Source organism: Symphodus melops (assembly GCF_947650265.1).
Source record: "Symphodus melops genome assembly, chromosome: 20".
NCBI classification, from domain to species: Eukaryota; Metazoa; Chordata; class Actinopteri; order Labriformes; family Labridae; genus Symphodus; species Symphodus melops.
The window spans coordinates 5,099,377-5,117,353 of NC_136710.1; the positions used below are offsets into that span (position 1 = coordinate 5,099,377).

Below are 17,977 nucleotides of genomic sequence, written 5' to 3' on the forward strand. Positions count from 1 at the left end.
TTTAATACACATTTTTTTTTATTTTAAAAATGCAATTATTTTATCTGAAATGTATTTGTTTTTTATGCTAAAATTAAATCCATCTTTATTTATTTTTAAACAGATGGCATTCTTAGATTAGTTATTGGCCGAATAAACCCACGTTATAGTGAATAAATCCAGGTCATCCGGACTGTGTGGCTCGAGGCTGTAATTGGCCCAAAAAGAAATCCAACCGCCACTGTACAGTACTGTTATGTGATTCGGAAAACCGACCTTTTCCGGAAACTTCCGAGTGGCTACGCCGAACAGCCGACGTAGCGACGATTGTTGGAGTTTGGACAAGCGGAGGGAGCAAAATGGCGGACGAAGATATTACGCTTGATGGAAAACCTCTACAATCGCTCAGAGTCGCGGATTTAAAGGCGGCTCTGGAGCAAAGAAACCTCCCGAAAAGCGGACAGAAAAACGCACTTCTGAAGCGACTGAAAGGGGTAAGTTGAAGCTCGCGTAGGGAAGGCCTGTCGAGTCTGTCTTTAAGTTCAGCAGGAGGCGAGAGACGGCGGGGGTTAACGTTAGAGGCCGTAACGGTGTGTCGGCTCGCGAGCGGGAATACATAAACCGCCAAGCACGCGATATTACACGTAAACCGCAGCTTTTTATTTCGGTAATTTGTACCTGACTGCACAAAGAAACTATTCACCCACCAAGTTCCCACTTAAATCGTAACTACTTGCAGTGCACCGTGTTGCACACAGTTGAAGTGTGCACCTGTCAAGTCGAGGCCTAAGCTGAGTGTAAGCGCGAGCCAAACAGCCGCACACAGTGTACAGTACGGACGTGCCCGCGCTCCCTATGTGTTTGTATTGGGGTGACGGGAGCGCGCATAGTCATGTAAACACAATATCAAGAGCCGAATAACGAATACTTAATTTAGTTGTTTTAATAATTAAGCAGTACGTTGTTGATTTGCACGTCACATCCAGCACATAATCAACCACCGTTTTTTAGTGCAAGAAGACTTTATATAGGGAGGTCACGGGTCTAAAATCCCCCTCCCCCCAGAAAAGTGTAAACAAACAAGCCTTAGATATACACATAATATTGTCTGGTTTGAACTTGTTTATAACTTTTTCTTGGTCAAGTTTGTAGACATTAATGCATAGATTTGTGGTTAATAGATGTAAGAAGAAACATGTTTGTCGTTGTAGAAGAGTAAAGAAATCAGAAAAAGTGGTGCATCCCTCTCGCATCGACTAAATTAAGTAAATTAAATGACAATAGCATGGTAATACCAATGCATTATAAGAGCTTTGTAATGCATGCAAATGATCAAACTGCACAGCCACTTTCAAGTACAAACATCCTGCCAAAGACAACAATATATAAACAATGCACCGATAAAATACATTGTATTGCATTTTGTTAGCCATGAATACTGAAGTTTCTGTCAGAAGAGTGGAGACCAGTGGGCTTACAATTTACATACATTCAAAACAGTTTCCTCGGATTCACGCTTCAGCGGTTCAACTTTGATAGACACAGTGCCAAGAGTTTGTGCTTATTTATGATCTTTTACACTGTAAGTCTGAGACATGAATATTTTTGATTACTTTATTGAAATTGAGAAATACGTCATTACACTTGGCAATTTTCTACTCGAGATGTATTTAGTTATCTGAGGGTAAAGTTAGACCCACGTCTGATTGACTAAAAACCCTGCTGAAGTGAGCGTAGTCATTGTTTAGGAATTCATTCTTTAGCATCTCACAACACACCTGTGGTTTCTTTTCATTTTTTTCAATGCCATTGGATAATACCATCTAGAGGTTTTTTTTTTTAATGATCTCTCTCTTAATTTTTCAGGAGGACTTTTGTACAACCACAGCGCAACATGAATTCATGTAGTGAATAATTGTCGCAGAAGGCTTTCAACATTAGTTTGTGAATCCAAAAAACAAAAATGACATGATTAAACATTGAGTGTTTAAAAACAGCTTCTCTCTTTTAAAGTGTGCAGACAAATAAAAAATGTTGCGAGTAGACCAAGGCCCCCAACTCACTGAACCACCCACCACAAAATACATACAACAGTAACTTTTTTCTGTATTCCCTGCAGGCGCTGATGTTGGAGAATCTTCAGAAGTCGTCGTCCTCCCACAGTGGGCTGCAGCCCAACTCACAGGTACGAAGAGATGATTTAGGATGGGTTTGTTTCTTTGACTTTGTCATCTTAAGCTTCATTATGTTAAGTTCCATGAAAAAAAAAAACATCCTTTGTACCTGTGTTGAGTTATTTATTTTTATAAGCAATGCTACTGGAGTGGAGAAAAAACGTTCAAGATTATGTTGCACCTGTCGATATCCCTGCACCTGATTTTTTTTGAACGACATGTTTAAAAAGAAATGTGGTTTTCTGTACTTTAATGTTTTGTAGATTGGCGAAGAGATGAGCCAGAATAGCTTCATCAAACAGTACCTGGCCAAACAGCAGGAGCTACTGCGTCAAAAGCTGGAGAGAGAGGCCCAGCAGGACGGAGAGGCGGAAGGTAAAACACCCCAGTCCATCCAATCCACACACACACACACACACACACACACACACACACACACAGTCACTGCCAAGTGAACAAGGCTTTCTCTCGTCTTATGAATATATCTGTACTCACTGTGTGTCAGAAGTGTTCGTGTGCTTATAAATGGCCTTTCAAACCACAGTCATGTCTTAGGAAGGACTAGAGTAGTTGTGTGTCTTGGGTGTAAACCCTCACAGTGGTTGCTGACCTGCCTCATGTCCCTGACTGACAGAAAGCCCGGCAGTGCCTGAAGAGGACGACGACCACTCGGAGGACAATGACAGCTCCGCCTTTCTGCCTGACCAGGTCAGTCAGACCACTGAAGAGAGCAATAAGGGAAACCTTTTCTTTTTATTTCTCCAACAGAGAATGTGCTGTCTATTGATCAGATAATGATGTTCTCGCCAGCACAAGAAGAAACTGTTGGTGTTTTTCTACTGTGTACATCTCTTACAATAAACCTGTGTTCTTTGATGTGTCTATAAATGTATAGAGTACAAGTTTACTCTCAGACTGACCCCCTTATTTTTGCTAGCAGCATCACTCCATGCCCTCGCAGGCCTCAATGACGAGGGAGGAAAAAGGAGGAGGAGATGCCAACATGGGCCCATCAGCTACTCTCCGCCCTCAGGAGTCCCTCGAGGCTCCGGGCGCTCGGATGCAGCGAGCAGCCTTTCTTCAAGGGCATAAAGAGCCACCGGCACCCTCTCCTCCTCGCGCCGTAGCCTCCCTGTCCGTGCGCGTCCTGGGCCAGCCTGACCGCCAGGGGCTGCCCCCTGTCGTACCCAGAGCCCAGGAAAAAGAGGGCACCGCACCCAGCGAACCCGGATCAGCTCATCCTGTCCTGCACCTGAGCCGCTCTGCGGGAGTCTCAGCGGGAGGCCGCGCCCACGAGGATGACGACGAAGAAGACAGTGGAGATGACGAAAGCGAGGACGACGATGAATGGGGGCCCGGGCCCGGCGGGGTACGAAGGGGTAACAGAGTGCCTCCGCAGCCGCAGCAGATGCCCCCCAGTGTTCCATCGACAGCTTCACGATCAAAACGCAAGCTTCAGCCTCCGCAGCACATCCCGCCGCCACAGGTACACCACACCCCAATGCAACTGCGCCACCCAACTCCTCCTCCCTCTCCGCCCCCCGACCTGTTCCCTCTCCCCGACACTCCGAAGCAGAGCCCACAAGATGATAGAGAAGGCAATGAAGCTGCACGTGGTCCAAGGGTGGTGTCTCTCCCGCCTTCCTCCCTGCAGAGGCAAGACTCGGACTCCAGCTCTCGTTCCAGCAGTCCTGAGCCATCCATGAACCGGAAGCCGGGGCCCCTTTCCCTGCTCGTACACAAGATGGAGACAGAGGGGGCTTTTGCCTCGGCCGCAGGTGTTTCAGGAGAGACACAACACTCTGCTGCTGGGCCTACCTGTTCCACTGACTCTCCACTGCAAAGACTGGAGAGGAAGAGGCTTCAAGAGAGCAGGGAGGTGGCAGAAGAGAGGGAAAGAAACGAGGGGCAAGACAAGGAAAGAAGGAAGGTAGGACGGGAGCAAGGGAGGAAACACCTGGAGGAAGAGAAGGAGAGAGAGCGCAAACAGCTGGAAGAGGAGAAACAGCGGCAGAAAGAGGAGCGAGACAGAAAGAGAAAAGAAGAGGAAAAAGAAAAAGAGAGGAAACACCAGGAAGAAGAAAAAGAGAGGAAACGCCAAGAAGAGGAAAAAGTGAGGAAACTCCAGGAAGAGGAAAAAGAAAACGAGAGGAAACGGCAGGAAGAGGAAAAAGAGAGGAAACGGCAGGAAGAGGAAAAAGAGAGGAAACGGCAGAAAGAGGAAAAAGAGAGGAAACAGCAGGAAGAGGAAAAAGTGAGGAAACTCCAGGAAGAGGAAAAAGAAAAAGAGAAGAAACGGCAGGAAGAGCAGAAGAAGAAAGAGGAGCACCAGAGAAAGGAGACAGCCCACAAAGGCAGGGTGGTTGTGACTCAGACTCAGGATTCTTCATCAGATTCCGACTCCAATTCCGACTCCTCTTCCGGCTCATCACAGTCCTCCTCCTCTTCCAGAGAGAAACCACCCGCCTCAAAGCAGATGAAGGTCAGTGGGGTTGCGTTAACCGAATATTTTCGGCAATTTGTAATGTCTGACTGAGGGTTCAAGTTTGTTAGTGGCCAGCACAGATCAGCGGATCATAAATCTCACATTGAAGGTTGAACTTCTGAGATCATCCTGGAACAAACTGCTGTTATTGGTTTTTTTTTACATGGTATTTATCACAAATTACTTTGCAGAAGGCAGGCCGAGGTCGCGCAGCCGAAGATGAGAAAAAGACTGTCCTGGTTAAAGAGGCCGAGAAACGACATGTGTCAAACAGGTCAGTAACTTTTATATCCGGAGGACTCAAAGGCAGAGCGACTGGAAGACAAGAGTAGCATCTTCTTGGATGCCTGTTTACTATCTCTGGTAGCTGGTTTGGTACATTTCAATAGAGCTTTTTCCTGACACCTTACATTCTGTTAATGACTGAGGCCACCTCCAAGCCTTTAATCAAAACCATTGTTATTCATGTGCACCCTACATGCCGCACCTTGTCACTTTAAAAATCTTACTTTGAAGATTGTGCTGAACATTTTGTTCTCTAGTGACTGCCTGTAATCATTGTGTTTTACTTAATCAGACATATTTTTACATTTTAACTTTTGGATTTAGAAACCCTTTTATGACTCGGCTGAGGGGGCTGACAAAGCACTGCATTTCAGGATTCTTCTTCTGTATGCTTCTAAATGTATTGTAGTGATGAAACGTTATAAAAGAGACTATCACGTCTGAAATAAAGTCAATTGGGGCTACTAATGTAAGCCTCTCAGACTTCGCCATCAGAATTATGAATCTATTTTTTTTTTAAAGTCCAGTTCTCGGCTGTGTTTGGACGACATTTAAATTGGCTTGCATGACATAAAATAAATAGATGCAGTGTGCTACCATTGTTAAATATTAAGATAAAGATGGACTTTACCACCAGCACCGTTTAGCTATTTGCTTTCTTGAGTTTCATCTGACTGCATCAAAAAGAAGAAAAAGAAAGAATGTTTTACCCTGGTCTCCATCCAATGATAATAAAATGACAAACGCTGAGAAAGACTGCTTTACTTGATCGCATTAGATTATTTTCTTAATTTTCAAATGAGTCAGACTTCTCAAAATGTTAATATTGTGATAATGATTCATTTGGAGTTTAATGCACAGTCCTAATTTAAATGGTCAATGAGGTGGACATTATATGCTGACTCTCTTGTTTAACCTTTGAAATGCTTCAATAATGCCATTTATAATAAAATCATCGGCCAAAGAGTAGCAAGCTTGCCTTTAAGATCACTTACACATTAAATAATGTTTTCAGCACATCTCTTTCCCCACTCATTGCATCATCGCTAATTTTAGCAGCTTGTGTTTCTCGCCCCAACAAAACTGCTGCTGCTTTTCTCCTCAGCAATAAAAGAGCCCTTTTCCACGTCGCCTAATTGCCTGCCCCTTCTATAGATTTCGGCCAGTTGCTTTTACTTTGAAAACCTAGACCGGAACATGTCCCTCCCCCAACTACTCCGGCAGCCTTGACGCTGGTCTCGCGAGCCAACATGGCCGCCATGCAGGCAATGCATCCCTGATACCGACGCAGTGACCGGATTTCAAGCTGTAGAAACAACGTGTTGGCTGATTTTTTTTCAGTGATTTTTTTTGCGTTTCAACCCCAAAAAAACATTGAAAGTAAAGATAGATCCTAGCGGCGGAGTGTTATCTGTCATCCCCGGGGCTTCCTTCAAAAGGCCGGTCGTAATGTTGTCCGAAGGCAACAAAAACGGGTAAGAGTGAGACAGAGGGCGACTCAAGGCTCCAGGTTTTACTTTTACACCTTTTATTCACCGATCAAAATGTGGTTTCTGTGTAGTTTAATTACGGTGATCGTGATGAGGCTGAGCTAACGGTGTGTCTGTTTAATATCATGTCATCACTTCACATTGGCCTGGTTATAAGCGTGCTTCATGTCCGCCCATGTGAGGGAGACCGGGAGGGGGGGGGGGGGAGACTGGTACGGTCTTTTGTTGATTAATGCCTCTTAGAAGACGTTTTTAAAGAGGAAGGGAGTCGGGTCCCCTTTCTCTGATCACAGCCTAAAAATAGCGTCACATTGATGCAACATTAATAAATAATGGGCTCGGTGTTCGTGCTGTGATTCCTCCCCTCCTTTGGATTTCTCCTTGACATTTTTCTGTCTTGCCAGGTAGCAGAGAAACACTGCCTGTGCTCTTTCTAGAATAAGGAGAGGACATCTTCATTTTCCCCCCTCCATTATATCATATATTTTCTCATGCAGCCTGCTGTCTCGCCCACAGAAGTCTATATTTGTGTTTTTTTGGATTTGTGTTGCTGTTAATGATCTCAGCGTTGTCGAGGGGGATCATTAAAGCAGACATCTGTTAGCTGTACAGTCAGTGTGAATGGGCCCTTATGGTGTGATATAATTCTCCCAGCTGGCACCAGCATTCACTCTCTCCTCTCCTGGGAGCTGACTTCACATCTGAATTGATCGGTGACTGTGGTTTTGTCTGTTTTATGAGTGCAGTTAGTTGATGAAAATGGCTGACACAAACGCCAATGAGATGCCAGCGTATGACTCAAGTTGGAGGAAGCTGACGACCCTGGTGTAATACATATAAAGACCTGTAACTTTAAAAACCAGCAGAAGCCCTACCTACCAGCCAAGCTAACATCAGTGGTAGTTCAGACTAAACGCTGATTTCTAACTGGACATTTCATTTTTTTAATCTTCTCCTACATGTTAGGTAGAAATGATTTCTAGTTAAACAAGTTACATTTTTTGAGGGTGATAAATAATTAATTTGAATCGTAGCACAAACTTGCCTACTCGTTGTACTTGGTTCTGTGTTTGAATGTGTAAATAATAGGCGCTGCTGCATGTGGTAGGTTCTGAAGCTTTTTGATTTGAAGTATGAACATGAGGGCTTCGAGATTATTATTTGCCACGAGAACTATCAAACCATTACGCTTTATGAGGTGTTATACTCATACCTTGTTCCAGTGATCATTACATCAATTCAGCCTGGCCTTTCCACCGCTCTTCGATCCTCAGGGGAGTTGTATTTCTAGTTGGCATCTGTCTTCCTTTATAGCCTGTGCAGGTGCGTTACTGGCCTTGCAGAACACTACCCCCCACACACACACACACACACGCACACGCACACAAGCGTTTTGAAATCCACACCTCTGGCAAATGAGAAGGTTCAGTGTGGCGTGGAGGAGGGGAAACGCTGCCCTCCTGCCTACATTCTTGCCAGCGACTAATCTCCAGAGAAGGAAGCAGAAAAGGCTTTCCCGACACTGCTGGTAGATTTTTAGTCGTGCACAGATTAACAGTACAGGCCTCCACTCAAAGAAACCCTGCCAGTGATCATGTGACATGTCATGGGAAAAAAGGAAAGGCTGAGTTTGGCTCTGACACTCTGAGCAAGTTGGAGAGCAAGTTTGGACAGCGACTGTTATCAGTCATAAAGGGTTAATTTGTTTTCTACCTTGTTTTTAAGCCAAAACAATTCTTGAGTGTCTTATTGGCTGCCTTTGCCATCATCACTATACAGAAATGGCTAAAAAGAGTCCAATAATCAATGACATCATTAGTTGATTGTATTTATTTTTACAGTTTCTGATTATTAGAAAAGTGGAAATGTATCTACTTTTCTTCGCTGGACGGACAAAACGAGTTATTTGAAAGCATCAGCGTTGCCTCAACAACATTGTGATGTCACTTTCACAGTTTTTTTTTTTAATGTCCTCCAGACCTGATGAGACAATGACCATAGCAGCATCCAATTAAAAAAAAGAAAGAAATGGATGACGCAGAGAAGACGAAAACATCCCGACATTGCTTTTGTTAGTCACGTCTGAGAAAGGAGAAGCATTTATTTAGGAACCCATTCTCCAAGTTGTTTCGCGGTGACACGCGGCCGTTGCATCATGAAACGATAAAGATGAATAAAAGAGAAGAATGCCTGAAGATGTGATCATCCCATCTCCAGCCGCTGCCTCCGCGCGTGTGTCATCACACAGAGGCAGCGGAGGAGACTTCTGAGGAGGATGCTATATATACAGATATAAGACATCTGCTTTCTTACGTAACAGAGTGAAAATATAACACTGTGGGAAAGAATGGATGTGTGAGGTTTTCAGTGTCATGAATTGAGTCGCCTGAAGACGCGTTACAAAAGACGGGATCAGACGAAGACCACACACATTAAGGCAGCTGTGTGTGTGTGTGTGTGTGTGTGTGTGTGTGTGTGTGTGTGTGTGTAAGTTTGAGGTGTGCTCGTGTGACCCTGGGTGTCTGTGAGCTGGGGAGTTATAAATAGCAGGAGGGATCCAGGTCACTGCCTCCTGCACAAAAACCCGCCTGTTTTTTCTGTCTTTCCCCGCACGTCGATGTGTCGAGTTCGTCTTTGTTGAGGGAGGCAAGTGAAAAATGTATTTCTTCCCATTAATCAGTTTGTTTTTATAACGAATTAAGAATCCGAATAACTGATAGGAGGAAACGCTTGTTGCAGTCGAGTTGTCACGGCAACAAGCAGCAGCAGAAGTAGTTATGTTTTTTTTTTTTTTTTCATGAAACAAGTACCGATCAGAATACTGAGAGCGATCCAGAGTGGCGTCACTCTCACACAGGCGGATGCTCAGCCAGTCTGCATGTCGCGTTCAGAGCTTCTGGGTGAACCTCAAAAGTAGTGGATTTAGCAAAAGTAACCCAAGCACGGCCAGCTATAACAGGCTTAGTATTTACACTCAGTCTATTTTCCTCCACCTTCTTTACCCCCCCCATCTTCTTCTTCTTCCCGTTGCAGGGAGGTGGCGGAGCCCAGCGCAGCCGCCGTCACTGAGGTGGAAGCAGACTCGGAAAGCTCCGTGGCCCAGCAGCCTCCGGCCGGGGCCGAGCCCGAGAGCAGCGAGGGCCTCCTGGAGGAGGTAAGGTCACGGAGAGAGTGGGGGTCGCTCGGTTCTCTGCTCCGTCTCTCACTAACCTGCATCCTCATTCATAACGTCGTGGCATGTGTAGTTGGCGGCACAGGTTTGAGAGGGTCACTTAAAACCAACACAACCCCCGACGTTTGCATCCTGGAAAGATTTGACTCTTTTCCATTCTGACTCGGTAATTTCTGCTTCCTTTTAACGTATTTAAAATGTGCAGCTGAATCCTTCTAATTGGACAGACGCTCTCAAGGGGACAAACCGGGGTTGAGTTGGAGTTGGGTCCTCGGGTAAATAAAATGAAACTAATCCCTTCCACCTGCATTTAACCCCAGCTCTTATCTCATAACTTTCTGCTTCATTTAGATGGTCTCTCACACACACAGCTCTTGTCTGCTCTCTGCAGACATGTGAAGTATTGATGGCTGTATTCATGTTTAGTTAGACCTCCATGCTGCATACGTTGCATGTGTCTCATTTTGATGTTTGCGGGCGTCTGTGTTAGGGAGAAAGGCAGAGAGAGAGAAAAAACACACTTTGTGTTTTTGGTTGAGTTTTGGATGCAGCAGTGACTTCAAGAACAGCAGATAGATGTTATTATGCCGATAGCTCCGTTTTCTCCTGTCATGCAGGCCTACGTTTCCCCCTCTCCTCAGAGTTGATAGGGGTCAAAATGTGAATGTCAGAAATGCACAAATAGCTTTGATGAGTGGATCGCTTCAGTCCCTGGATAACACTTATGTTATGTTTACTGAACCAATCACGCCTCCCTGTCTCGCTGCTCGTTCTCTCCCCCTTAGCATGGACGAGCCCACACTCAAAGCATGAGCGAAAATCCGCTTCTGGACCAATGGCGCGAGTGCGTTTAAGTGCAGGGGGCGTGGCTTTAGAGGGAGCACAGGGGGGGGGGGGGGTGCAGAAGGTGCACAGAGCAAGCGCTACGTCTAAAAATCCTGCTAGTTTTTTTTTGTTTTTGTTTTTTTTAAGACCAACCCTGCCTTTAAGTTGAGTCTTACATTGTTTGACATCCCAAGAAGTTTAGCTTCTCTTGATTGAAACGAATTGTCGTGCTGCTTGAAGTCGATAACAGGCTTCTGTGGGCATTGAGCCTGTGACTTTATTATCTAGTGACGCTTGTTATTCAGGTTTGCTGGTGAGCTGCTTTGCTATAAAAGTTACTATCTGCATGTCTGTCAGTGCTTTAATGTGTGCCCTTGTCTCCTCCTTGGGTTTGCATGAGTAATGGACCCTGACAGTGTGTGTAGAGATGCATCAGGGCTTGTTTCTGCTGTGTCTTTCAGCCTCCTTTCATTATCTCTCCTCTGTCGCCTGCTCCTTTCACACCGTCTCTCTCTCTCTCTGCTAATTATTATTCTCTCTCTCTCTCTGTCTCTCTGCCCCACCTTTTGCCTCTGTATCCCATCATGAACGCTCTTCTCTCACTTTATATATTGATGGTGTGATTGCTGTTTAAAACCCCATTGATTGCTTTGTTATGAAGGTGCCCATGCCTCTTCCATTGCCCCTAATGGTACCTGCTGCGTACTACTACCACCACCACCAACAACACCAACACCTCCTCCACTCCTCCTCCTACTCCTCCTACAAGTCCTGTCTCGCTATGCCCAAGTGTGTCGCTGGCACCTGAGTTAGGCCCAGAGTCTGCAACCACACGGCACTGAGTAAAGCCTGAGCCTGCGAGGCCTCCCCCCCGTAGCAGTCGAGAGACGCGCTGAGCCAGCAGGAACTGGAGCTTGGAAGCCTGTTTGCTGATCTGTGCTGCACTGTGCAGTGGTGTTGAATGATGGAGTGAGGGAAGAGGAGGGTATCGTCTGTATCACCTCCCCTTCATGACTCTCGTGTGGAGGAGGAGCACAGTCGCTGAGTGTTTCCCTCCGACGTCTTCAAACAGCAGATGCAGCTCAGAGAAAAGCACTTCAGCTCCTCTGTTCGGTTTTACCTCCTCCTCCAAGCCCACACTGCCCCCTGCTGGTTGGGTGGATTAATGACTTTTGACTGAGAACCCCTGCAATAATCCAAAAAGATATCATACCTGGAGAGTCAATACAACCAATGTTTTGTTTTTAAAGCTTTCAAACTAACTCCTACTGAGCTTTGAAGCTGAGCCTGCTTTGTTGGTTCTGGGACTATTTTTTGAAGGTAAACTTTGTGGATGTATCCTGCCTTTGTGGACTTTTACTCCCTCCTGGAAAAGATCTGGACCACTCTGATTTATTGAGCTTGTTTAGCTGACTGTCATGATCTGCCTGGAGAAGTTGGCCTTTTGAAAGTGAATTCTGTTGTTCACCAGGGAATTTAAATCTGTCGAAGTGCTCCAAGTTGACATCCGTATAAGAAATACACGAGCTCCAAAGACGGGCTGCTGAAGAGGACAAGTCGCCTGATGCATTATGTGCACATTGCTCGTCCACACTGAGAGCTGGACTTACACTGTCGACTCTTTCCCTCCGCGGTCCAGTTGTCATTGTGACTCCTCTGTTTCACTGTGGAGCTGGTAGGAGGACTACCACAGACTTTTAGCTGCTACTGATTTGTCCCTACATCAAAGTCTTCACTACGCCCACAGCATGGACCTTGCATCCTTTACAACTTCAAGTGCAGCTGCATTTTTTTTTGACCTGGAGCTGCAAAGTCTCTTCAGTGGGAGTTAATTTTGCTCAATGAAATGCTGCTGGATTACGTTTGTCAACTTTACTTCTGTTAAAGTGACCGTTGCTTTCAAGCTGTGTCAAAGAATAGTGCAGCATCCTTTGGCTATAGAAACCTGATAAACTGCCCAAAACAAGAAGCGTAACTTCATGGACTAAAATCTGTTTCAAAGGACTTTATGTCAGAATCACTTCGACACAAGAGACATCCTCACCTTCCTTAAAGGCTGTCTGGACTGTACGTCGGAAAATATGGACAATTCTGACGCTTCAAGACGAGAAATTCAAGCGTCTCCATCCCCAATGGATTTTTTTACTCATCCTATGAACATCACACATCATGGACTTTTAACAAATCGCCTTCAGCCACTGACCCCCCCACCCCTCTCCCCCCCCCATCATCAGAATCCAGTCCACTTTGATTTGAATCCCTGAAAGACTGAAAAGTGACTCTTTGATCAGCAAATGAATGAAGAAAAGTTCTTCCCCAGCCCCATTCAAGACAAAACAAATCCAGTGATCAGTTCCTGCCTGGTGACTTATCTGCACACTCAAATCGAGCCCCGCCCACACTCCTCTGCCATCTCTGATTGGATCCTTGTTGCCTAGATACAGTGCACACTGTCGTGCGGTTGGGCCATAGTCGAGCCAGTAAGGAATCAGGTGTCGAATGGTACCAGGAAATGACTTGTGATTATTGCTCTATTTAAAATGTTTATAAATCTAAAGGAGTAACTGTAATCTAACTGTGGACTGTCAGGCTTACTGCAGAGTTAACTTTTTATTTGTAGACAAAGATGACATCTGACATAAACGATTGTGTAAAGTTGAATATAGTCCATCTTTAAGGTGAATTTAAACTGCAGTACATGTGTTTAATGTCGCCGACAGATCTTCGAGTCTTCATCACTCTGTTCTCCTCCTCTGCTTAAACATTCACAAAGTTTATTTTTAAATCAGCGACGTGGCAGAATAAGCGCTCGGGACCCGTGTGCTGTTATTGTCACGTCATTTATGTGGCGACACAGGATGAATGATACAGGAGGCTGTGGCTTTAAAACGAGCCCTCCGCTGCGTTCTGCTCCACTGTTTAGCTGCTGATAGTTACTAAAGAACTATGTGACCACTATAACATCAGGCAAAAAAAACTCTCTAATATCTGAATAAGTTAGGGGTCATTTTTTAGCTGTTTGTAAACAAGCAGCAAGAAGTGCAGTACCTCGAGTGTCCACCAGGACGCCCCATTAACAGCCATGTTAAAGTTCACATTTATAAAAGCTTTATTAAACACTAACAGCATCGTATACAAACAGTTTAGGTGTCTTTAGGCTGACCAATGGAATATTAATGATAATAGTGAGCACATCTCAAATGAACTCAGACTGAAGTAGACGAGTGAAGAAAAAGACGTGAATCAGCGCTGTGATTTAGTTTGGAAAGTTTAAACACTATATTGATCATGAAATATAAAAAACTGTCCCGTTTCTTTAAACACTCTGACACATAATGGGCGTCTTGTACTGTGTGACGTTTAGACATGCAGTCCTTGAGCACGTCATGTACTTGCCCTCTCCTTAAACGCACACACTTCCACACTAAAAGGGAAGCAGTGTGATAATAAATGTAGTCTTTGAGCAGAGGTGGAGGGCAGTAATGTGTCTGGAGTCTCTGTGTATCGACCAAGCACCAATTCTCCATAATGTGGTCCAATTGAAGCCTCCAGGCCTCTGTTACTCAAACCCCCCCTCCCCCCACCCCCCACTCCTATTCCCTCCTCCACTTTTCCTGTTCACCTCTTCTCTGTTGTTGCCTGTTTGAGTCTAGACTCGTGGTTCTCATCTGACCCCACACCCCTGGGGTTTCTGTATGTTCTCTTCCTGTCTCTCTCTCCTTCCAGAGCACCACTCCGAAAGCTTTCACCGCACGCAAGATCTCCCTGACCAGTGAGTATACGGCTTCGCCCCACACAGTGGAGCCTCCTCATTCTTTAAGGATGCTGTCTTGGGCTTCTGTTCCTGCCTCCCTATAAGCAGGCACAGTGGACTCATGGCTGTTTTTCCATCTAGAACATGGAGAGAAAAAACTGTAGCAACAAGGCGCTTTAAGTTGTTCTAATGTGTTTAAAAACTGACGTGTGGTGTTCATGAAGCCCCCTGCAGACGACCTCACACTTCACAGGTGTTTCTAAAAAGCTGAATATTATTAAAGGACGCGATGAAGTTTTAACTACAAATTAAAACGTGTTGTGCTGGACGGAGCAGTTCAGAGTACACACGAGATCACATCTCGATTTGTATTGATTATTTGAAGTCTGCTTGTGGTCGACTTGTATCAGAGTCTTTCAAAGACGTCTTGTGTTGAGTCAATATTTCTTCTTTTACTCCGTCACGACCTTTAGTTAACTTGACTCTCTCAGTGTATTGTCCCTCCCTCCTCGATGATAAACTTGATTTTCCTGACTCTGCAGGCACTAAGTCGTCCCCAGCCGCCGCAGATGGAGGAGCAGGAGAGTCTGAGTCTGGATCTGCAGCAGGGAGGAAGAGGAGGTGGGGCTCCAGCACATCAGTGACGACGAAGAAACCGTCCATCAGCATCACCACCGACTCCCTGAAGGTACTGAGCCGGAGGTGTGCCGACAGGCGCGCTGGCGGGGAAATACTCGCTGAATGACTGAGTGCAAACGAAACCTGAATAAATCCTCTGTTCTTCTGTCTCAGCCAACAGATGTGATTAGACTCATGAACTATTTCTTCTGTTTTCCTTCATCTTCTCCATCCTCCAGTCTTTGATCCCAGACATCAAAATCAACCAGGAGGCGGTGGTGGCGCTGCACCCGGAGGAGCTCCAGCTGTCCGGGGACGAGGAGAGTGTGGACACAAGCCGAGCTGACGAGGACCAAGGCCTGAAGATCCGACGCACGGTCACACAGGTCAGCAGAGACGCACTTCACACTCAACATTTCTCTTTGGATAAATAGACAAAAGCAACGATGATCGTCTGCAAGCAATTCCTAAAAGGTCTCCACAACTTTTTTTTATTTATTTTTTATATCTCCACCTGTTATTTTTTTAAAGGTCGTCCCTGGCAACAGTCAGGAAAATGGACAGACGAATGAAGAGGAGGAAGTGGAGAAGACGGAGAAAGAAATCGTCAGACGGACTTCCAGGGACAAAAGGAAGAGCAGTGTTTCTGAGGAGTCCATGGACGTGCAGACGCCTGTGAAGCTGGAAGGAGAGGAACAGAAAAGTGAGCCTGGCTTCTTTTCTTTTTTTTTTAAACTGTTTGAAGGATGTGTACGCAGCTTTCACTCTTCCATCACGCTGTGCTCAGCTCTGCTCTCTGACTTTGATGACAGCTGTTTGTTTCTGTGATCACCCACTCAGTCACTTCCTGTTCATATCTCCCTCCAGTCTCCCCGAGCGACAGCCTGGTGCGTCGCTCCATCAGTCAGCAGAAGTCCGGAGTGTCGATCACCATTGACGACCCCGTCCGCACAAACAGGCAGCCGTCGCCGCCTCAGGGCAAACTCTCCAACATCATCCATGTGACCAACCTGGTACGTTTGTTCAAATCGAAACCATTTAACAACATTCAGTCTGTTTGGATATAATGTGAGGAGCAAACCCTGTGTTTCTGAACGTCCCTAACAAGTTTGTCATGACTGAGACATAATGTGGGGATACCAGTGCTAACCGCTCCTCCATCATTCCTATAATTACAGCCAGGAAGCCTTCCTTACTTACTCAGGTATTATGGCTGCAGCTGAGCGTCACTTTAAATGAGAGGCAAACTGCGTGACTAAACAGACTGTGACAAGACGAGACATTACACATTTAATCACTAGCATTCTCAGATTCCTTCAAACGTGCGTCATTAAAAAAAAAAAAAAGGGAAAAAAAGCGAGATTTAAAGTGAGACGTGCATAAAAGACGAGCAGATTTCTGATTGGCACCCAGTTTTGTTCATGTCAGACAAACGGGCTCTCTGGCTGCACGAAGTGATGCAGAGCTCACGGAGGAAATGTTCTGAGAGTTCAGCAGTTTTACATCTTCAGTAACCTTCAAACCGTTAGCCCCTAGTTAGCTTGTAAAGAGGCTACATTAATGAAGCGGACTGCCCGGGTTCTAATCCGGACTGTGGCGCCTCGCAGCATCTCATGCCCCTCGCCCTTCACAACGTTAACCACTGTGCTAATCAGAAACATATCTAATGTCCACACAGTACAAAAGTATCTTAATAACATAATCTTCACGTTGTGGATCATAAAAAGCGACCGCTCTACCTGACTGTCGTTGATCCTCGTCTGTCTTGTTGTGTCGCTCAGGTTCGACCCTTCACTTTGGGCCAACTCAAAGAGCTTCTGAACCGGACGGGCAGCGTGCTGGAGGACGGCTTCTGGATCGACAAAATCAAGTCTCACTGCTTTGTCACAGTGAGTCAAAAATCACTGATGCTGCTGCCTCACTGGTTGAGTGTTGCGGCTGTTCTCACGTGTGTCATGTTCTTTCTCCAGTACGCTACCACAGAGGAGGCCAGCGCCACCAGAGCTGCTCTGCACGGCTTCAAATGGCCTCAGAGTAACCCCAAAGTCCTCGGCGTGGACTTCTGCGAGCAGGATGAGGTAATGACAGATGAGAAGGTGTTACATGTGCTCCAGCTGTGACGAGTTTTTAGGGTATTCAACTTTAAAAAAAAAAAAAAAAAAAAAAAAGACAGCAGGCACGAGGAATTAAATATTTAGACGCTTCATTTCTGATGAGTGAACACAAACTTTGTCCTGAGTGGTGTCTGTGATTCAGTCTGCATCACATCATGTTTGCTTACTGCTAAAACATAAAAAAGAATACTGACTGAGCCTGATGCAGAAATCATCTGCACGACGTTGTTTGTTCAAAGAATGATTCACAGATCGTTCACCGACCTGATGGTTTGGCTCTTTTCTTGTTTTTTTTCCTGCAGCTCGACTTTCACAAAGGAATCCTGAAACCAGAAAAGGAGGTGGACTCCGTCCCCCAACCGGGAGCTCCTCAGACCCGGCTGCCCCCTCTGATGCCCGAGCGAGACCGGAACAGAGAGAGAGACCGCGACAGGGAGCGCGAACGAGAGCGGGGCGCCGTCGGAGGAGTGGGAGTGGTGAGGGACCTGTGGGCCGAGCGAGAGAAAGAGATGGAGCGGCGGGAAAGGGCCCGCGGCGAGCGGGAATGGGACAGGGACAAGATCCGGGAGTTTGCGAGACCGGGGGAGGACGAGCATCGATCCCGATCCCGAGAGAGAGAGAGGAGGAGGAGAGAGAGGAACAAGAGCAAGGAGAGGAAGACGGATAAGAAAGGTAAGACACAGTCACAGCGAGCACAAACATCAGAACGTCTGCAGTCAGTCGATTAATCCGTCCATCATGATGGAAACAAACAAGAACTTCATGTACACCTCCACCTCACTCTTTAACAAATCAAACCAAAACCAAGGCCCGTTTGTTCCTTTTTTCCCTTATTAAGCATCAGAAGCAGCCATTAGAAGTGTCATGTTTTGTAAGACGAACATCAATCAATCTTTATTTATAAAGCGTCAATTCATAACAGGTGTTATCTCGAGACGCTTTACAAACAGCAGGTAAAGGGCCTTCCTCTTTATCTGTTAACATGAACAAAAACAGTAGGTAATAAGACCATGCTCATCGTTATGTTTACAAAAACAACATGTGTTAGTGGACTTCTGTTTGCAGGGCAAATCCAAATCCA

At 45.6% G+C, this 17,977-nt stretch overlaps 1 protein-coding gene across 2 annotated transcripts in view; it reads left to right on the plus strand.

Moving 5' to 3' along the window:
• The first annotated feature begins 281 nt into the window (after positions 1-281).
• The window catches only part of acin1b (apoptotic chromatin condensation inducer 1b), a 19,379-nt gene continuing 1,683 nt past the window's right edge, over positions 282-17,977 (plus strand). The window contains exons 1-15 of one of the 2 annotated variants that reach the window (XM_079371825.1): positions 282-473; positions 2,099-2,164; positions 2,417-2,528; positions 2,788-2,861; positions 3,091-4,635; positions 4,830-4,912; positions 9,447-9,567; positions 14,137-14,182; positions 14,707-14,852; positions 15,022-15,168; positions 15,314-15,485; positions 15,650-15,795; positions 16,564-16,671; positions 16,753-16,860; positions 17,199-17,568. In XM_079371825.1, the coding sequence (XP_079227951.1) occupies positions 339-473; positions 2,099-2,164; positions 2,417-2,528; positions 2,788-2,861; positions 3,091-4,635; positions 4,830-4,912; positions 9,447-9,567; positions 14,137-14,182; positions 14,707-14,852; positions 15,022-15,168; positions 15,314-15,485; positions 15,650-15,795; positions 16,564-16,671; positions 16,753-16,860; positions 17,199-17,568 (3,379 nt within the window). In that variant the 5' untranslated portion in view covers positions 282-338. The remainder of the gene's footprint in view (positions 474-2,098; positions 2,165-2,416; positions 2,529-2,787; positions 2,862-3,090; positions 4,636-4,829; positions 4,913-9,446; positions 9,568-14,136; positions 14,183-14,706; positions 14,853-15,021; positions 15,169-15,313; positions 15,486-15,649; positions 15,796-16,563; positions 16,672-16,752; positions 16,861-17,198; positions 17,569-17,977) is intronic. The other variant, XM_079371826.1, reaches the window with a different exon arrangement.